Source organism: Lutra lutra, chromosome 3 (genome assembly GCF_902655055.1).
Source record: "Lutra lutra chromosome 3, mLutLut1.2, whole genome shotgun sequence".
NCBI classification, from domain to species: Eukaryota; Metazoa; Chordata; class Mammalia; order Carnivora; family Mustelidae; genus Lutra; species Lutra lutra.
The window spans coordinates 2,770,178-2,791,583 of record NC_062280.1 but is presented as its reverse complement, the minus strand read 5'-3'; the positions used below and the strand labels follow the sequence as shown (position 1 = coordinate 2,791,583).

The 21,406-nt window shown below is 39.1% G+C and overlaps 3 protein-coding genes and 1 long non-coding RNA gene across 10 annotated transcripts in view; 2 read left to right on the top strand and 2 right to left on the bottom strand.

The window, feature by feature from the left end:
* Positions 1-4,068, top strand: part of ORMDL1 (ORMDL sphingolipid biosynthesis regulator 1) — a 21,758-nt gene extending 17,690 nt beyond the window's left edge. The window contains exon 4 of the mRNA XM_047720583.1: positions 3,937-4,068. Coding sequence (XP_047576539.1) covers positions 3,937-3,949 — 13 coding nt within the window. The 3' untranslated portion in view covers positions 3,950-4,068. The remainder of the gene's footprint in view (positions 1-3,936) is intronic.
* Positions 1-7,627, bottom strand: part of LOC125094904 (uncharacterized) — a 19,163-nt gene extending 11,536 nt beyond the window's left edge. Inside the window, exons 1-2 of the long non-coding RNA XR_007125737.1 lie at positions 7,499-7,627; positions 5,048-5,051 (exon numbers count right to left, since the gene is read on the bottom strand). This is a non-coding gene — a long non-coding RNA (uncharacterized LOC125094904). The remainder of the gene's footprint in view (positions 1-5,047; positions 5,052-7,498) is intronic.
* Positions 2,751-21,406, top strand: OSGEPL1 (O-sialoglycoprotein endopeptidase like 1). Of its 6 annotated transcripts, none has more exons than XM_047720574.1 (9): positions 2,751-2,841; positions 3,937-3,950; positions 4,072-4,177; positions 8,417-8,804; positions 9,654-9,858; positions 9,934-10,082; positions 11,078-11,208; positions 11,318-11,389; positions 12,222-13,332. In XM_047720574.1, coding segments are annotated over exons 2-9 (1,131 nt in total). In that variant the 5' UTR covers positions 2,751-2,841; positions 3,937-3,949; the 3' UTR covers positions 12,301-13,332. The 6 variants fall into 6 exon arrangements, 5 of the variants coding, with proteins under 5 accessions (XP_047576530.1, XP_047576528.1, XP_047576529.1 ...); XM_047720573.1 differs by having other exon boundaries at positions 2,814-3,413; positions 3,935-3,950; XM_047720576.1 differs by lacking the exon at positions 2,751-2,841 and adding an exon at positions 4,653-4,745 and having other exon boundaries at positions 8,422-8,804.
* The window catches only part of ANKAR (ankyrin and armadillo repeat containing), a 68,413-nt gene continuing 63,743 nt past the window's right edge, over positions 16,737-21,406 (bottom strand). For both annotated transcript variants that reach the window (XM_047720552.1, XM_047720553.1), the window contains 3 exons: positions 20,657-20,853; positions 18,719-18,765; positions 16,737-16,997 (listed from right to left, as the gene is read on the bottom strand). In XM_047720552.1, the coding sequence (XP_047576508.1) occupies positions 16,750-16,997; positions 18,719-18,765; positions 20,657-20,853 (492 nt within the window). In that variant the 3' untranslated portion in view covers positions 16,737-16,749. The remainder of the gene's footprint in view (positions 16,998-18,718; positions 18,766-20,656; positions 20,854-21,406) is intronic.

Here is a 21,406-nt window from a genome sequence, read left to right as displayed (position 1 = left end):
ATTTCTACATCAAAGACATTTGTAAGCAAAAAAACTCTTTAAAGAGGAGAAAGACTAATGACAGTGTATTTTTAGCACAATCCAACCCATGAAGAATGTAACATGACTCAAGTGAAAAGAGATGCATCAGGCCTGAAACATTAGCCATTTAAAGCACCAAACTCATTTCTTGATTCCATTCCATATTTACCAAACAATCTTCTCATGATTTCGCTCTGGCTTTCACTGTAATTTGCTCAATACAGAGAAAATGATGATCAGCAGGCTTTAGTATTCTACCTCCTTCATCATTACATTTTTCATAAATTAACATGTTAGTATATGGTTTTTAGAAAGCAATTTCTTAGCAGATTGAGTGTGACTCAAAACCCTGGAGTCCAGTAACTTCCAAATCTGATAAACCAATTTCAAGCCTAGAAGATCAGATGTTGAAACCCATTGATCACACCACGGTCCTGCTAAGTTGTGGATACCTCAAGCTATACCACCTTTCCCAAACAACTCCCCATTCTAAATATATACTTTCCATAATGCTGTATTGTAATTACCTATTATTAGACTTCATTCCTTGAAGATAGGGAGTGGATCTTATCTTTTATCCCTAAAACTGATGAAGTTTTTGCCCAAAGGAAAGAACCCAATAAATATGTAACAAATGAAAATAAAATCCAATTTAGTAAGATATAACTAAGAAATTATTAAAGATTTTTCTATATATTACTTTCCTCTAAAACTTCCAAGGCAGGCAATAGTACAGAAAAAATGAGCATATTTTGATTCTAAATTCAAGTGGAAGTTATGGTAGTTAAGCCATCTTTCCTTGAGAATGTCCACCAGTGGCATTCAAATCATATAATGTGATCTGTATAAAAGCCCAGGTAGGCCTCATAGAGCATAAATGTCTTTCCACCAATAATTTCTCCTCTAGTGCAATAAAGAAAATGGAAAATGTATACCTTTACTTACCAAAGGTACAATGCCTTTTTCTTTCTGCTACTTATGTGCCATCAATCTAAGGAAGAATAAAATTCCTTCCTAATGCGTCCTAGGGTTTTGCTGTTTCCCATAATGCAGCATTAAGACTCAACACCAGCCAAAGAGCCTGGATAAGGAATCTACCAATGATACCAGCACATACAAAAGGGATAACTCTTGACACATTCTTGCAGAGGATGGCGTTGAGACACACCTGCTGAACATAATCCAAATTGCAAGAAAACGCCAGATATGAAAGGTTTTATGGTCATTCTAGATTTCAGCATATAATAGAAAATAACCTCTAACCAATCGTAAGCAGTTAGAACAAATTTTTCTTAACCTTTTGGTCTTAATTTTTCTTTTTTTGGGTCAGCCACACTTCCTAAGGAAAATATGAGTTATTTTATCTTCTAGAAGTTAAGGAAACAGATTCCAGAACCAGATGGCCTGGTTTTTTGTTTTTTGTTTTTTTTTTTAAAGATTTTATTTATTTATTTGACAGAGAGAGATCACAAGTAGGCAGAGAGGCAGGCAGAGAGAGAGGAAGAAGCTGGATTCTGAGCAGAGAGCCCGATGCGGGGCTCGATCCCAGGACCCTGAGATCATGACCTGAGCTGAAGGCAGACGCTTGACCCACTGAGCCACCCAGACACCCCTAACTTCTAATCCTAGCTTTAAGTTTACTAGCTGTATGACCTGCAAATCATCAAACTTTGTGGTCCATTTGCCTCATCTGTAAAAGGAGGACAGTAACTAATTACCTCACAGGATTATAGTGAGGTTTAAATAAATTAATCTGCAACACTGCTTGGGACAACGTAAGTTAATTGCTAATTATGGTTACTATTGTGACACACAACATTTTGAAAGCATAAGTTTCACCTAGAAAATTCTCAACATTTTGGTAATTATGAATGTATCTATTAGTATCTGCCAGTAGACTATAACTGTGACTTCCCACAGTGATTCACTTACATTTACTTATATCAAGAACTTCATGCCATTCCAAACACGGATCTATGTGACAGCCTTACTCAGTCTTGCATAAATGAAGTCCTTGCTTAGCTTAGTGAAACCTTGAAGTCTAGCAGGCCTGTGGCAGAAGAAAGACTCTTGGGATAATGTATTCACACAAATGACAAGTTCACATACCAGTAATAGGGAAAAAAACCAACCAACCACACTGAAGGAGGTCCAAGAATGAGTATTTTCCTGAAGGTTGTGTACATGGCAAGCAAAGACCATATTATAGTTTTTTCATGGTAAATGAATATACATAGCCCCGTCCCCTTTTTAATCACAAAAATGAGGCAGCCCCACACCTTCGCTCCCCAAAGTGGCAGTGACGGTTTAGTCTGCCCGACCCGCAGCGCTTCCGTCCCTCGGACCCTGTACAAGCCGGTCCTTGCGTCGTCCCTACGTTCCACACTTTGTTTCTGGAATCACTCGCTAGTCAGGCCACAGCCTTCAGAGCGGACTGACGGACACTCCAAACCTTCCTTTTCGGACAGGGGCGTCCGAACTCCAGCCAAAGGCAGACGGATCTTTCCACACAGCTTAGTGTCCGGAAGTTAATGCTGCGGAGTCAGACGAATCCACCTTCGGCCTCCACTGGGTCCCAAGCCGGGTGACCCGGCCGAAGTCCCGCTACCTGTAAACCTAAGGGCGGCGTCCCGGACGAGAGCAGTCCTCGCGCGGCTGCGGACCGAGCTCTGCGACGTCGGCGACCAGACGCCGCCCCGTGTCGATGACGTCACTTCCGGGGCGACCGCTCCGCCGCTCGCTCTGGGGGAAGCGCGGTTTGCGGTCTTCGCCAGGCCAGGGCTCCGGCGCTGTGGCCACGGTGGTTCGCGGGGACGGAGGGTAAGACGGCCCGCCCTCCCCCACGGCTTCCTTCGCCTGCCTGCGAGGGCGATTCCAGCACCAGCCTGGACCACCGGCCCAGGACCCTGGATCCACTTGGGCGCTTTCGTGGCCTTGAAGACCAGTGCTTCGCTCAGGCTTCCCTGCCTGGGTTTCCGTGATGCGAATCTGATTCCTTCGGGGCGGCGGGGCCAGGCCTGCGCTCCCCGCCGCGGTCCTCGCGCGAGGGCCGTGCCCGCCGCTCCACCCCCGGGGCCCTCCGCCACGGGGGACGATGAAAATCCCAGCACTTACTCTCTGATTTTCCCGCTAGTGTGTAGGGAAGGGCCCGCGTAAGCCCCTAGAAAGTTCTAGAACAGGTCGTCTGGGGGCAGAAACCAGATACTTGAAAGAGTGAAGATACCAGGGTGCTTTAGTGATGGGCTGTTGTCATTTTGAGAAGAAAAAAGGAATTTGGGGAGATCCTACTAAGATAACTTGTGGTAAAATGGAGATGGAGTTAGAAAACTTGTGATTAATGGATGAAGTGGGTATGAGGTTGCAGTCGTCCTAGTCCAGATGTGGTTCTCGGAAGATGAGCTTTGTAAGAACAGTTGTTCCCAAAGTGGGCAACTGAGCTGTGTGTGTGTCTTTTATGTGGATTGTTTTCTAACCAAATTGCTAAATTTTATTTTGGTAGATATTTTGAGGAAATGGAATGCATTTATCTGTTCTGTTTGCCTTTGTCGTTTAATTCTCTTAAACCAATTTTGTCTTAACTGTAGCTATCAAAAATAAATAGCACTTTCCAAAGGACTATCCATGCAACCATTAGCTATTTTATGAATAATGAATAGTTTACTGAGAACATCATGATAATAATACTAAGAGATTTCATAATTGATTTCCTTGTTTTCACCTTCGAGAGCGTTGTATTCATTCATACTGTTATTTATGTTCAAAAATTTTTGCTAACTTTTACAAAACTTTCCCCTAATTTTACAAAACTATTATATTGAAAAATAAACCAATAAAATTGGAATTTTGCTTAACTGAATGGGTTAGTGGTTATTGTCAGTTCGAAGTAATTAGTTTGTTTCTTCATTTCTTTTCCAGGAGTTATTTATAGAGTAATTATGCTAATACTGAGTAAGACAGCAGGAGTCTTTTCTAAACCAGCAAGAAGGAAAACTTATGAATTTTTAAGAATTTTTAATTTTCATTCTGGAAAACCGTTTCTTCATAAACTAGTGTTGGGAATCGAAACCAGTTGTGATGATACAGCAGCTGCTGTGGTGGATGAAACTGGAAACGTTTTGGGAGAAGCGATACATTCCCAAACTGAAGTTCATTTAAAGTAAGTAGACATTATCTTCGTAGTTCCCACTTTTGGGAAAAACAAAGTGAAATAATTATTTTCTATTTATCATATATAAAAGTTCAATTTTAGGAGCTAAGTTCTTCTGTGCAAAAGCTCCTAGTAGCTGTAAGAGAAAACCTTAAACCCTGCACCCTGGCTTTTAAGGCTGTCCACAGTAAGGTCTCAACTTGAGCTGAGTGTCTTGCGAAAAGAACTAAGCTCATTCCCAACTCTAAGACTTATCCATGATTTCCCCTTAGTAATGCCTTTTCCTCTTTGTCCACCTGTACGTTTCATGGTCTTAACTAAAGTCCTAGGAGAGCGTGACCCCATCTCTAGCCTATGTTAATCTCTGGGGGAAAAACATCTTATTCACATTTATACTTATAACTCATGTTGGTACTTAAATAATAATACACTGTTGTATAAAAGCATTGAATGGTGCAAGGTTTATAAACTCATGTCTTTGCAGAGGACCACTAGTGAGGCTACACAGATGAGTGGGCTGGGTATAAAGTGGAAAATATCTGGAAGAAGAAGAAGCCAGTTTTCGCCATGTAGAAGCGTAGGCCCTGTTTTATTTGACCCTCGGAATTTTCAAGAGAAAATTGGAAATCCAGAATATAACTGTAACATCTCCAGGTGTTAAAATTAGTTGTTAATTCAAAATATATTAAAATGCTGTGCAAATCAAATATGCCTTCAAGCCATCAATTTATAACACCTGAATAGTGAAAAAGGTTGGTATTTTGAGATCACAGACCTGTGTTTGAATTATGAATTAAGCAATTGGTGTTGGCTCTGATTTTAGGCAAGTTCTTTATCCTGATTGTGTTTTCACACCTGTAAAATGGGAAAGATAATAACCTGCCTTATAGGATTGTAGGGAGCATAATAGAAATAATATATATGAAAAGACAGAATAGACCTCTAACAGTTATGTACTGTGTGAAACAGACTGAGGTAAGTGCTAATCAGGTGTAGTGAAATACTAAAAAGTCCTTCCCTTCAAGGAGCTTAACCTATTCTCTGAGGCATGATACATAGACCTGCAAGGAAACATACAGCTTTCAGTCTAAGGCAGCATAAAGCATCAAACAAGTGGTGCAGACAGTAACTATTACTACCATGCCTCAGTCCCACTCAGTATTTCTGAGTGTCCTGGACGTTTGCACATGTAAATGTTGACTGTGTAGAAAGGCCTTCCCTGACCACTTCGTTTAAATTCGGTATCCCCACCATGCTTATTCTGTATCACCACACCCTGCTTATTTTCTTCATCATCCTTTTGATAATTTTTACGTTTGTTTACTTCTGTGTAGTCTCATCGCTTCTCGGCCTTTTGGCTAAGATCAAGTGTACTTCTGTGTAGTCTTTTCCCCAGCAGACTCTGAACTCCATGGGGACAGGCTCCGTCTTAACTGTCTGTATTACTCACTGCACGGTGCCAGATAGCCAGCGCGGCATCTGGTACACTGCAGGGGCTAGTGACCTCGGAAATAGGCCTTCAATGAATGGAGATGGAAAAAAGCATTGTAGCAGGAGTAAACATTACGGTAGAGGCAAGGAGGTGAGAGAGTACAGGACGGACGTTCAGTTTAGCTACTGCCCAGGTCACTGGAGATGAATACACAGGAAGTAAACTTTGTGGAACCATCTACACAGCTCATCTCAGCACTTACTGAATTCCTACCAGGCAACATTTGAAGCACCGTGGTACAAATACGACTAAGATACATAATCCTTGCCTCTGAGCAGCTTGCTATATAAAGTGCTTTAGAGTGTAGGTTTGCATTCTGGTGCAGCTATCAACGATCTTACACAGTTTTCTGTGCCTCGGTTTCCTTGTGTGTGAAATAGGGATAGTAATGGTAACAGTAACTAATACTGTTGTGAGGATTAAATGTAAATTCTTCCAAGGTGTGTGGTGCAGTTCTTGACAAACAGCGCGAGCTCAGGGAAGCTGCCTGACAGGCGCATCAGTCCCGCCTCTAGTGCGGTTACAGATGAGTGAAGGACACAGTCGGGTGAGCAAGTCCTTGTAAAGCAGCATGGAACATGCATTGATAGAGGAGAGCTGGGGGGGGGGGGTCCTTTCTTCAAGCCAGAAATCTGAAGGACAGTCTTCACTTTTTTCTCACCACTGTGTCAAATCAGTTGTAGTAAATCTGCCTCCCAAATATTTCTTCAAACGTTTCCCTCCCTTTCCGTGTAATTCAAGCCCTTGTCTCTTGCCTGAACCCTTGGCTTCTACCTTGAGGCCAGATGGTTTCCCTGACTTTCTATTAGCCTTAGCCCCTCGAACGCCTACTCTTTATGCTGTGTACAAATTAACTATTTTGAGAATAAAGCCACGGTCTTACTCATCTCTTTTGTCTCGAATGCTTAGCTAGCATAATCCTTTGAAGATAAAATACATAAAAGAGGTACAAAAAGGAAGGGAGGTAGGCATGTGGGAGAAGGAAGAAATAAGTAGAAGAGGATTTAGACTTAAGGTTACCCAAATTTCAAGAAAGTAAATGTTTTTGAGTAGGATAGTTAGGGGTCAGCATTTTGCTTTACTTTCCGGCAACACAACATAGAATGGACTCCAGGGTGATCAGAAAATCCCTCCAGGGAATTGCATTTAGAGGGTTTTGAATAGACTGAGATAATAGGAGCTTTTCGAACTGGTGGCAGTGGGAATGGTGACGTACTTAATTGTGGGAAGTGAGATAAAGGAGATAAAGATGAAGCTGGAAACCCAAGTCATTAGAAGGTTTAATGCCATTAACAGAGTTGAAGAATATAAGAGAAAAAGTAGCTTTGAAGAATTAAGAAAAATGGTATTACTATATATAAATGTGTTGAAATAAGACTGTTTCTTTTATTCCCCTCATTGCCTGATACAATATATAACAATTTTTAAAATATTTTATTTATTTATTTGAGAGAGAGAGAACAGAGCTAGAGAGACACAGCATGAGCAGGGGGAGGAGCAAAGGGAGAGTGAGAAGCAGACTCCCCACTGAGCAGGAGCCTGCTTTGGGGCTCCATCCCAGGACCCTGGGATCAAGACCTGAGCTGAAGGCAGATACCTAACTGGCTGAGCCACCAGGCGCCCTGCATATTATAACTATTAAGTAAATATTAATTGAATGCACCTATTGAGGGTTTTCATATCTGTGTATAAAAGTTACAGCGTTAAATATTTAAAGATCTTTTTGAGATTAGAGGTATATCTTGCAGACCCTATATTTTATTGCTCTGCTTCTCTGGTGTAAGTTAGTCACATGCTGGCAATTTTTTTGCTAGCAGCTTTGCCTCCTACTTCTTTACTCTTGACATTTGGAGTGGGTCCTACGTAAATCCAAAATCAAAATTACCAACTCTGAGCACTAGATTCCCAACTGTATGTCAGGATTGCAAGCTGTCTGCTGTCCTGCCATGACCTCAAGTGCAGTGTGTTTAAAAATAAACTCATCTTCACAAAACTGTCTTCGAGTTTCTCTCTGTTACTCTTTCTTTTCTCCTAGTCACTCCAGCTCGATATGTGAATCATGTTGGTGCCGTGGACCCTCTTCCCCTCACATCCAGTCGGTCATAACAGTTTTCAGGCTCTCTGTCCCTTTCTTTCACTTCCCATGATCATGTAGTTTAAGATGTAAACAAATACTTTTATAATGACTCTTTAAAAATTCTCCATGTAGGGACACTTGAGTGGCTCAGTCAGTTAAGCTTCTGCCTTTAGCTCAGATCATGATCCCAGGGTCCTGGGATGAGTCCCACATCACACTCCCTGCTCAGCATGGAGCCTGCGTCTCCCTTTGCTTGCCACCCCACTGCTTGTGCTCTCTGTCTGACAAATAAATAAATAAAATGTTTTAAAAATAAAAATTCTATCTCCAGAGAGATTAATTTTTCTAAAATCCAATTTTATCCTGTCCTTTCCTTGTTCAAGACATCTTCCATAGAATGCTTCTTAAGATTGTTTTGGTGGTTCCATTCATCATCTAATCCATAGGAATTCGTTGTGTACAATTTTGAAAAGTCAGACATTACACCCTTAATCTCTATATACTGAGTTTTTATAGTCTGCTGCATTATAGGACATGCATATTTGAATATACTTGACTAACATATTTAGCTGTAAAATAATTAATTTGAAAACATGCCTTCAGCCCTAATATAAAACTTTCCTTACTCTGTGTTCACAATCTTGAAATTGTGAAAAGGCTGTTTTTTTGTTTCTTCCAGAACAGGTGGGATTGTTCCTTCAGTAGCTCAGCAGCTTCACAGAGAAAATATTCAGCGGATAGTGCAAGAAGCTCTCTCTTCCAGTAAAGTCTGTCCAAGTGAACTCTCAGCGGTCGCAACCACTATAAAACCAGGACTTGCTCTAAGCTTGGGAGTAGGCTTATCATTTAGCTTACACCTAGTAGACCAGTTAAAAAAACCTTTCATTCCCATTCATCATATGGAGGCTCATGCACTGACTATTAGGTTGTTAAATAAAGTAGACTTTCCCTTCTTAGTTCTTTTGATTTCTGGAGGTCATTGTCTGTTGGCATTAGTCAGAGGAGTTTCAGATTTTCTGCTTCTGGGGAAGTCTTTGGACATAGCACCAGGGGACATGCTTGACAAGGTAATTATTTAAGAGTTAATTTCTCCATTCTTTTCTGTTAAGTTGTCTATTTCAATCAAATAATAATACACTACTACCATTTATCTAAATATTTCTGATGAATATATTAGACTGAAAAAATTCATATGAGCAGTAAGAAAGAAAAAGAATAGTACATAGTTTTAGAAAAGATTTCTAGCCATTATGAGTGAAATGGTAAGAGGTTTAGATCAGTACATAAAGGCTCAAATAGTTTGCAGATGCAGTTATGTTTTTAATAAAAAAATATATCTGAAAGAAATTGCCATGTAAAGAACTATAAAAATGTGAAATAAGAGGGTATATAAAATAAAATAAAGACATTAAAGATGTACAAAGTTTTGTGATTAAACATCACAATTGCTGACACCATCACCAAGCAGGTTTCTTTTTCCTTTGTGAATGAATCCTGAGCCTGCTGGTCTCTGCAGAAATCTTAGTGCCCACAGCTGCAATGATCAGAAGAAATGGACAGGTTCTCATTTTTGAAGCTAATCATTAAGCACTCATTTTGAATTTCAGACTTGCTTTTCATCTCCAGTAGAAGAGCTGAAGTAGATAGGGAAGCGGTGATTGCCCACTGCTGGGCGGGCTGTGAGAAGGAGTGAGTCTATCCTTACTGACTACCAGCTACAGTCCATTTATATAAAAGCAGAGCATATCTTACTTATCCAGGCTTCTTGTTCTGTTTTGGGTTTTGGTTGGGTTTTGTGTGTTTGTGTGTGTGAGTGGTTTTTTTTTTTTTTTTTAAAGTAAATTTCATTTCCTTTGCACCTTGGTTTCAAAATGTGCAATTTTATCACTCATTACTGAAATTTTTGTTTTCGATAGGTAGCAAGAAGACTGTCTTTGATTAAACATCCAGAGTGCTCCACCATGAGCGGTGGGAAGGCTATAGAACATTTGGCCAAACAAGGAAATAAACTGCATTTTGATATCAAACCTCCCATGCAACGAGCTAAAAATTGTGATTTTTCTTTTTCTGGACTTCAGCATGTTGTTGGTAGGATAATAACACAAAAGGAAAAAGAGGAAGGTACATTTCTACTTGGAGAGTTGGAAAAATAAGTAATCCTGCATTGTACCTAAAAACACCTGCTCATTTCTGCAGGGATCCAAAAGGGGGAAATCCTGGCTTCAGCTGCACACATTGCCGCTGCGGTACAGCACGCGACAGCGTGCCACATTGCAAAGAGAACTCACCGTGCCATTCTGTTCTGCAAGCAGAGACGCTTGTTATCTCCAAGTAATGCAGTACTGGTAAGTTCTGTCACCTCCTCTAACAGTATTATTAATACTTTACAGTATGTTACTTTTCTTCTAGGAGCTTAATTGATCCTGTGCATAGCATCAAATGTGTTTACGTCATAGCCCGGAAGTATGGAATTGTGCAGAATAAAGACTAACAGCCATTTCTTACACAGGTGTGACAGCTTCATGGGACATCTGCACAGCCTGTGTGCCAAAAAACTCCAAGACTGCATCTTCTCATTGAATTTAAAAGTGGGTTTACAGTAAGAAATGAGATGCGGGAACTGCTATCATTATTTTTAGAAAAATAAGCTAGTTCCCTGCAAATTTATGTTCCTTTGATGAAACCCCTTTAGAGCTGTGTAAAAGCCTTGGTAAACTTCTGTTTAACTGTATGTTAAACTTCATCCTTTTGAAAATTACTAAATGAGAAAGTATTTAAATGATGGTAGATTCGCAAAATAGAATATTATGTGAATATCAAAGGTAATAATAGCTTTTGAAGAATAATGTAAAATGAGAAAAATGCTTACAAGTAAAAATGGCAGGGTCTAAAACACTGTTGAGCTTTGATTATAATTAGAAAAAAGTTAGAAGAAAATGTACAAAAATGATAGTGGTCCGGGGCTTCTGATGGTACAGTGGGTTAGGTGTCTGACTCTTGGTTTCGGCTCAGGATTCTGAGATCCAGCCCTGGGACAGGCTCTGTGCTCAGCATGGAGTCCACTTAAGTTTCGTTCTCCCTCCCTCTTTTTGTCTCTCTCCACCTCCGAAAATAAATAAATAAATCTAAAAAAAATCTAGTGGTCATTGTATACTGATATTGAAAATGATTTTCTTTTCCTCCAAATTTTTACTATACAGATTGATCACTTGCCCATTTCCCACCTCTCAAAATGTGATGTTTTCTTACTGTATATTGCTGGTATTTTCCCCAGATTAAGCTAACATTTTGGCTCATACCCACACGTAATTGTTAATTTTGGTCTTTTTATTTCCTTCAGGTTGTATCTGGAGGTGTCGCGAGTAACTTATACATCCGAAAAGCTCTGGAAATTGTAACAAATGCAACAGAGTGCACTTTGTTGTGTCCTCCTCCCAGACTGTGCACTGACAACGGCATTATGATTGCATGGTAAGCCACAGGATGTATGTGCTTCACTCACAATTTGCCATTTCATTATGCTACATCTTCTTCCTTTGAATCTTGGTCTGTGTATTTTATTTGCATCACTCTTGCTTAGGAACGGTATTGAAAGATTGCGTGCTGGTGTGGGCGTTTTACACAACACAGAAGGCATCCGCTATGAACCCAAGTACGTGGTACCTTTTATAAAATCTATGCAAGCAGTATAAAATCCAAAGCCTAAAAACAGAGTATAGTTAGTGGTGGCCGAAGGCATCCCCTATACTGATGGCCTAGCCTCAGGCAGAACATACTGTCTGCTCCAGTGTTGCCTTCTTGTGACAGTGCTGAGGCTGAAGATGGTGGCTTTTTCCAGACTAGGATCCAGTTGAAGCCTTATATTGGGCAATGTTGTAAAAAGCAAACGTTGGAGTCCACAGTTACTTAAGGAGGAAGAACAGAGAAAAAGAGTAGAATCTCGGACCTCTCCTGCCAGTAGTGACAGAGGAAGGTAGAAAAGGGACAAGCTGGCTTTTGAAACCTCAAAGAAGAATCAGTAAAAACCTCGGGAATTTCTAAAGTAGAAATGGATGCAAATTTGACCTTAGGTGTATGGTAAACTCTTTTTATCCTTTCAGCTTTGTATAGAATTATAAGGCATTTTTATCATTTTTCTATTTCACTTTTTTATTTATAGTATGAGAGCAGAACTATTTCTTTCAAAAACTTCAGTCCTCAAATTCACTGAGTTGTATACATTAAAGATGCATAGCTTTTCAATATCAGTTATACCTCAGAGTCGTTTAAAAAAAAATCCCAAAATTTAGATCTCTTAATGGCATTAACTGGCCTTCTCTTCACCCATGGTTCCTGCTGTATTTGTTTTCAAGAACTGGCATCACATATGATTATACAGTAGCTGCGCACTGTTTGTCGGAATTCTAAGCAAACAGTTTGCAGAACTAGTGACAGATCAGGAAGCAAGTATTTGAAATAATGTGATTTATCTGATTGTGATGCAGATGTCCTCTTGGAGTAGACATATCAGAAGAAGTTGGAGAAGCTGCCATAAAAGCACCGCGGTTAAAAATGGACATTTGATTTTTGCTTTTCAAAAAAATCCCTAAAGGTAGTATTTCAGCATTAAGTTGTGATTTTTTTTGTATTTCAAATTGTGGAAGATGCATGATATTAATTGCTCTTCAAGACTTTCTTTTGTTTTTCTTTATGTTTGATATTTAACCCGCTCTTCTGAGAGTCTATAGTAATATGTTATAGTCTTATAATGGAATATAGATTTTTTATTATCAAAATTAAAGTAAAACATCTTGTGAGGAAAAGAATGTACTGATATTTGCAGGTAGAAAGAAAACCTTGGAAGATATACAGTGAATCTGCTAAATCCTAGCCCCGTATTAAAAAGGCCTAGACCTTTTGGTGCTTTTCTCATATCAGGATTATAAAAACTATTTTTTAGATATGTTCTATTTATTTTATGAAATTTATTTTTAATTGAATTATAGTTGACATACAATATTATATTAATTTGAGGTGTACAGCATAGTGATCCAACATTTATATGTATTACAACAGCACGGTATCATTTCACCATCTGTACCATACAAAGTTCTTATAATGTTATTGACTATATTCCCTGTGCTGTAGTTTTCATCCCGCAATTTATTTTATAACTGGAAGTTTGTACTTCTTAATCCCCTTCACTTATTTCCCCTACATCCCCCCCCACCTCTGCCCTGAGAAACTGGTGGTTATCAGTAGAAGCTATTTTTTAGCTCCTTTTGAAACATTCGCCTAACTTTTCTAATGAGAGCAATTTTAGAAAAGTAGCCTGGTCAAAGTCATGTCAAATCAGAGAATTCTGAATAAAGACAAAAGGTGAATTTAGCAGAATGGATGTTATTAATGATAAAAATATATGTTATTAGGTATCCTCCCTGGAGCAATTGGGATGTCTATATGTTTCTTAAAATCCATCTGAGATTTTAAGAAATATGGTAGGCAAGTAATCCTTCCAAGTGTGTATTGTGCTTTTAGTTGACCACGTACGTTTACATCCACTATTTTAGAAATTGTATTTAATCAATGAAAATATATGAGATGTAAAGGTTTTGCTTGTGTTTTTGGATAATTTTCTTTGAATCTGAAACTTTATACCTGCTTATCTTTTTTTCTATCTAAAGTAACTGAATGTACTGTCCTTGAATATAAAGACAATGCTACTGACTTTATTTTTATTTTTATTTTTTTAAAGATTTATTTATTAGACAGAGATCACAAGTAGGCAGAGAGGCAGGCAGAAAGAGAGGAGGAAGCAGGCTCCCTGCTGAGCAGAGAGCCTGATGTGGGGCTTGATCCCAAGACCCTGAGATCGTGACCTGAGCCGAAGGCAGAGGCTTAACCCACTGAGCCACCCAGGTGCCCCAATGCTACTGACTTTAATGTCCTTTGAGAGATTTTACCAGTAAAGAGTTGTATTACATCATCATACTGGACCAGGTTGCTAATTTTCTAGTCAATGACTTGCTTTCTTCAGAAAATAGGGGGTAAGGATAAAAATCTAAACTATGAAAAGATTTCTTATTTTAATCCTAACTTAAGGTGACCTCAATTTTGGGAAATTCCATAAGTAATTCTTTTTTTTTTTTTTTAAGAATTGTGATCATAGGGTATTGCTTTATGATCACCCACTTGGAGATAGAAAATATAATTTATGTGAGGGAACATATAGAAACAGCCAATATTTATTTAAAAAAAAAAACTGTATTCTTTGCTGTTGAGGTATAGCTATGATAGAATTAGTTTTTTAATATTATTTAGAAGAGGGCGCCTGGGTGGCTCCGTGGGTTAAAGCCTCTGCCTTTGGCTCAGGTCATGATCCCAGGGTCCTGGGATCGGGCCCCACATCGGGCTTTCTGCTTAGCAGGGAGCCTGCTTCCCCCTCTCTCTCTGCCTGCCTCTCTGCCTGCTTGTGATCTCTGTCTATCAAATAAATAAATAAAATCTTTAAATATATATATATATATATATATTATTTAGAAGAAACTTAGTTTATGAATTCACACTTTTCATTTGAATTTGTGTTCTGTATCATGTGAACCTAAATCCGTAGAGAAGTAAGATAAGTATTTCCTGTGCGTCTCACAGTCAGAGTGCATTCAAACCATGGAAGGAAATTGACCAAAAATTCTTCCCCCATCATAAATATTTTAAAATGGGGTATCTGTAATCTGTTTTCTTAAAATTTTTAAGTATCGAAATTGCTACAGGTGTTACAAGCACACATGTCAAAATAGAGTTCATGCTGTAAATAAGAGAAGCTACAGATAAAGAAAATGAGCCATTTGGGGATGCGCTCCATAACTGTAGGCCTTTTGTACTTGGCAGTAAGGAAGGAGGGCGAGGAAAGGAGAGAGAAAGAGGGAAAGGATAAGGAAGGGGGGGGAAGCACTGAACTCTATATGGGCAAGCATATGTACCAGTTAGCTAATAGTACAGGTAAAAGGCAGACGATTTGCTGAAATCCTCTGTATCTTGAGGCGTATCTTGTATTTTATCTATTAATTTTTTAAAGATTTGTTTTTATTATTCATTTGACGGAGAGAGGGAGAACACAAATAGGCAGAGAAGCAGGCAGAGGAAGAGAAGGAAGCAGGCTCTCCGCTGAGCCAGGAGCCCAACGTAGGGCTCGATCCCAGGATCCTGGCATCATGACCTGAGCCGAAGGCAGCCACCTAACTGACTGAGCCATCCAGGCGCCCCACTCATATATAATTTTTAAAAAACGGGGATGCCTGGGTGGCTCAGTCGTTAAGCATCTGCCTTCAGCTCAGGTCATGATCACGGCGTACTGGGATGGAGCCCCACCTTGGGCTCCCTGCTTGGTGAGGAGCCTGCTTCTCCCTCTCCCACTCCTCCTACTGTGTTGCCTCTCTTGCTGTGTCTCTCTCTGTCAAATAAATAAAATCTTAAAAAAACGAAAAAAAGAAAAAAAATGCAGGGTAATGAAAGTAATCTTAACTGGAGGACCTGTACTTCAGGAAAAGTACTATAAGTTTTGGGCATAGTAGGATGGCCTTGGGAGGCCAAGAAACTCAGGAGTGTCTTATATTATTGAATACAAAGAATCCCTGATACTCAGCCCTGAAGGTGTTCTTAGAATATAGTCTTCAGTCCGTCAGAAGCCAGTTCCAAAGCTCAAAGTTTGTTGTCTAGAGGGTTTTGTTTTGTTTTACATCTACAGAAGCTTAATATTTCACTAATATGAACTCTTACCCTTAACCGTGCTGAATAAATGACTCATTTCTTATCACTTGAATTATTTTTCCCTTTGTAGTATGGAATAAGTCTTTCCCCCCCATAATTCCTATATTACAGCATCTTCCAGAAGTAGAATTAAATTTGAAGATTAGAGAGGTCTCCTGCTGTCCGATGGCCAAAAGCCTTGGCTTTAGACTCTGGTGCATGGAAAGCCCTGCATGCCTGTGGCTGCCATCACCTCCATCGTTATTGTGTTAAGGCATGTGGGAGAAAATAACGGCTGATAATACTTCAGTATTATAATAATAGTATAATAATAGTTCAGTGCAGCCTGGAGCAAAGTGGTCAGAGAAAAATGAGGGCTTTAAAGGCTACTGTGAAGCCCAGCTTGATTTTATATCAAATCTATCTGCTGCAGTAAAATAGAAGCAGACCTACAGCAGAACTCGGGCCCCCTGGAAACGGTGCTCATTGGGCAAAGACATCATGTGATTCTGAGCCACAGAGTGTCACACTTTCTAGTTGTAAACCAAAAATACTTGTAGGTATGGGGAATGGTCAACACTGGTAGCCACAGTGTTTAGCCAGACTTTTGTACTTGGTGGGCAGTGATTTCAGATTTTTTTTTTTTAAGTCTTTTAAAAGTATACATTTCTACATTTGGGGTTTTAAAAGCCTTGTGCCTTTGTAGTATTTATCATTAACTATCTCAAGGTGCTACAGTGCGTGTTAACATGTGGGCTGTTTTGAATCAGGCCTCTTTAGCCCAGCATACCGATTTAAAAATGTTTCTGACACTTGGTATAGAGATACTAATTATGCCACCTGTGTCAGTCGCTGTATTTTAATAGTGTTAAGTGCAGGAAAATTCTATTTAATTCTATTTAATAAAATGTTTAATAAAATATTAATTCTATTTAATTCTATTTAATAAATTCTGTTTATTTTTGAAACTATTAGTCTGACCTGATGTTAAACTTTGGTAAACAGGCTAGAGAAAATCTGTTAAGTATCAATATCAAGAACTTCCATTCAAAATGTTAATACTCAGTTTTATATATTTTACTAGAATTAGATTAAAATTAAAAGTAAAAAATGGGGGGGCACCTGGCTGGCTCAGTCAGTAGAGCATGTGACTCTTGATCTTAGGTTTGTGACTTTGAGCCCCACATTGACTGTAGAGATTACTTAAAAATAAAATCTTTTAGGAAAAGTGAAGAATTTGAAAAGATCGCTCAGGAATTCTTTCATACTTTCATATTAATGGTTTTATTAGCCTTCTGTAGGCTCTGGGTTAGCTTTCTGTACCTGTTTCCCAAGTTGCCTCAAAAATACTATTCTTGGTCTTGATACTTCTGTGATATCTGATGAAATTGCAGATGAAAAGGAAAAAATATTGTGAGAAACAGGGGCCTTTTTTGTTGCTCTGAAGAGTCCCATGAAGTTGGTTACAGGAGGTATTAAAGTCAAAGAATCTCTTGGTTGAATTTTAGGTTTTAATTTTCTTCGATGCTCTTTCCCTAGAAATTAGAGAGCCACAATTAAATGTCTTTCTTAAGCCCAAGAGCCCTAGATATAGTCTCATTGCCTTTGGTTCTGTATAGTTGTATTTTCTTCAAATCACTAAAACATACTAAGAGAATGGATCCATAACTTCCAGACTTTCAGATGTCAGAGAGCAAAAATTTGTGGGGCTAATATATGGTTGTCAGCTTTTTATTATGCCAAGTTGAGACTAATAAAAGAACAAATGCCAAGGTCATTTGTAAAAGTAGGGATATCTTAATACCCAAAAGAAAGTGTAAAAGGTACTATCTCAAAATGACACATTTTATATTGAATGAAACTAACTTTTTCAGAAACTTGCTATATTGTCCTTATTTTTTCTTATATTACCATAAACCTATGAAAACATTATTATACCATTAGTGGTACACAGATTGCTATTTAGAAACCAATATTAAAAAACAAAACAAGAAAACAGTATTAAAGAAAAAAATGGGACTGACTTTATTTCTTTGTGTAAATTAACTCTGACAGGGCGCCTGGGTGGCTCAGTGGGTTAAGCCTCTGCTTTCAGCTCAGGTCATGATCTCAGGGTCCTGGGATCGAGCCCCGTGTCAGACTCTCTGCTCAGCAGGAAGCCTGCTTCCCCCCTCCCCCCCGCCGCCTGCCTCTCTGCCTGCTTGGGGTCTGTCTCTCTCTCTCTCTCTCTCTGTGTCAAACAAATAAATAAAATCTCGTTTAAAAATAGATAAATTAACTCTGACACGAAAGAAGCTATACAAAAAACATTCTTCTACTCATAACATTCATATATATAGCCTCCCGCACAAACCTAGCTTTCCTCAGAGACTCCCTGAATGATGAACTTCTCTCCTTTTTTTCACTCCCTTTCCATATGTGACTCTTAAAACAGATCCTGGCTTTGGAATGGTTCTATCCTTGGTTTTGGCGATAGGGTAATATACCGAGTAAGACTGATACTGGTCCTATACTAAACACACGTGACTAAGCACTAAGCATATAAATTAAGTCAAAAAATAATTTATTTTCCCTATTACATGTCTGATAGGAATTGATGGGTAACCTTATAAGATCTGGACTCTGATCTTGCAGGCCTAAAATCACTCAGCCAACATCTACCAAATACGTATAAAACAGTAGTGTATCTGTGGAAAAAATGTGGTCTCTACCTTAAGGACTTACAGACAAGTTGTACATGGAACAACAGAATAGCAAGATCGAAATTTAAGCCACACTTACATGTTTCAGTAATGACCTATTTCTATGCATGGCTTATAAGAAAAAACTAAGAGGGATTTCTGACAAGTGATATGGTAGGGAAGGCCTTAAAAGAAATGATTAACAGGGGCGCCTGGGTGGCTCAGTGGGTTAGAGCCTCTGCCTTTGGCTCGGGTCATGGTCCCAGGGTCCTGGGATCGAGCCCCGCATCGGGCTCTCTGCTCCGTGAAGAGCCTGCTTCCTCCTCTCTCTCTGCCTGCCTCTCTGCCTACTTGTGATCTCTGTCAAATAAATAAATGTTTAAAAAAAAAAAAAAGAAATGATTAACATAGTCTTTTAAATAGGAAGATATTTTAAGTATACAGAATGGCAAAAGCAGAGTTTACAGGTAAATTTTGGGGGGTAACCTCTACATTTTGAATTTTAGAAATGAAACACAGAACTGTAAGGTTTCAGGGCTAGACATTACCTCAGAGACCAAAGAAAAATCAATTACCTTTTTTAAAGACAGGAATTATGGATGGTCCTCCATTTTTCTCTAGACTAAAAGGAAAACATGTTGATCACAAAAATTTTCAAAGCAATGGTTTACCAATGTTTCAAGCCAAAGAATAACAAGGTGTACCTAGTTAATATGGTGTGTGTCTTGGGGGTGGGTGGGTGGCTTTTAAAAGCAGTATTATTTTAAATCATCATCCTGTACACGTAACATAATATAGTTACAGAATTTCCCTGGTAATAAAATTTAAGTCTCGCTTAAAGTTAATATAGTAAAGGTGGTTATCTCAAATGTGTAGCTGGTTAATTTGATGAGGAACATCTGCTGTTGGCCACGTTAGTGAGGCATAAATTTCAGTCTGTCCATATGCCACCTTCGTGGCCAAAGGGTAGCATGGAACTAGCTGGCATTTAGGCTGAATGCTTTCATACAGGGTCAGTTAACACCAGGAAAATTATGTCTCTCTCCATACTTCAAAATTTGCATATCCAGGGATTCTTCTAATCTGCTGCTCTGGGAACTGGATAGGGGCATGGGAGTAAAGAAATGGTATATACGCCGAGAACATTCTATCATGACCCCAGCCACAATCAGCATACTTGCCAGGAGCGGTATCAAGGAACATTTCACGGAAGGGTTTGGTATCCATGCCAAAGTTTCCAAACCTGTCTCAATAATATTTTAGCACATTCCCCATAGTTTCATTTAATCAATGAATGGTTATGAAAATTAAAGGGAATAGTCCATGTAAATACTCTATAAATTCATAATACTACTAGTTATGGGAGTAATTATTATTTACTTAACAGTTCCACCTCACCTGGTAACCATTCTTATAAATGTAGTGAGCACTGGTCACTGCTTTCAGTCCTAAAAGTTGAGTGTTCACAATTCCAGGGGCTGCCATTCACCCCGGCCACTGTAGCTTTGTATAGTTAGTACACCTGTTCTCCAGCAGAGGACAGTAATGCGTCCTGACGAAGGGGTATCTCTCTAATTCCTGAAAAGTTGCCACATGGGCTAGTTGTGGGAGTAATTGTGTAAAAGAATACTTCCCGTTATTTATCCTAAATTAATTTTTTGAACGAATAAATATTTTTTAACACTGTCAGTTACAGGAATTTAGATTTCCCTGTCTTACTATATAAAATAAGGTAATCGGTTTTGCATCTTTGGGTTTTCCAAGAATTAAAATGAAGATGTACTCATTTTTCTCCATACTGAAAATTGATTTACGGAACCACGATACAATATTGGATCCTATTCTCTACTATTATCGTAGAGTTAATACTGTATCTTGAGTAGTTCTGTTTCCTACACAAATAGTGCAATTGCAGAGAAAACTTGTAATTCAGCTACATCGACTAAAGAAAATATGCCCATTCTAAGCAGATTCTCCTCTCTGTTTGCAGAAACTTAAGCTCTGATGGAACTCCAGCACTGAAGCAAAATCCTGTGGATAAATTAATGCCCATCAGCCTTCGCCATAACTGCAGGCACTGCATCTGATTTAGCCCTGTTTCTACCCTGGGAGTCTGGCCTAGCTTTGAATGAAATTCAAAGGTCTTTTAAACCTTTTTTGATGATGCCAAAGTCATGGTGGTATTCCTGGTTGGCTCAGGACTCTCAAGTAATATCCCAGAAGTGGTTTTCCAGATCAGACTTGGAAGCAACCCCAGAAACCCCAGAAAGTTTTTCTGAAACATGAATAACTTGGCCAAATGGGATCCCCAAGATTGCCTCCACAGGTAGTTTTGTTGCTAGATCAGAATTAAAACGGGCTTTGGTAGTGGACATTTAGGGTGAGTTTTCTCTCTTGGTATTCATTCACACCAGGAATAGCTAGCTCACCTTGTTTGATCTCCCTTAAGCTTTCTTACAGGTTCTTCTATCCATAATCTCACTACTGCAACTTCACAGATACAGGCACAATACCTTAAGGAAGGAAGTCCCACTCGTTGCTGCATTTGAAATTCCTTTAAAAAAGCTGGGTTGATACTTGCATCTCTGTTGATATTATTTGTTATACGGAGGAACTGGTTAGGCTTAGTTCTGCATTCCTTTAGTAGGATGCGGAAAGCATTCGCGTTGTAAGTTAAGTAGCCGAGAGCACAGGAGCAAGCTGTGCGAACCTAAATGAAGAAGCAATTCAATCCCTTCATTGAGCTTTATTCTTAAAATATCTAACAAACTGTTCTCACTAAACAGTTCATTAGCCTCTGTAGCTATGCCCAGCAAACATGGATGTCCACCCATGGCAATGTATAGATGGAAGCAGAACAGCTATATTTTTAGAGAAAGCTGTCAACTGCTGTTGGTTTCTAGTACTTGTTCTCAGTCCTGACTGCGTTTTAGAATCACCAGCAGTTAAAAAAGAAAAAAGAAAAAAAGCCCACCAACTGTCTATTGGTTAGAATCTGGGCATTCACATGGTCTTTAAAAGTGCCAGAGGCAACTCCAGTATGCAGCAGAGTAAGGACCATTGAGTTGGAACTAAGGGTCTCAGTCTTGATTGTGCATTGGAATCCCCTTGATAGTTCCTAAAATTACTCAGTGCCTGGGTTCCACCCCTAGAAACTCTTAATTATTTTGGCTGCAGCCTGGACACTAGAATTTTTCAAAACTGCTCAGTAGCTTGTAATAGGAAACCAGGCAAGAGACTAGAGGATAAAAATAAGGTAAAAA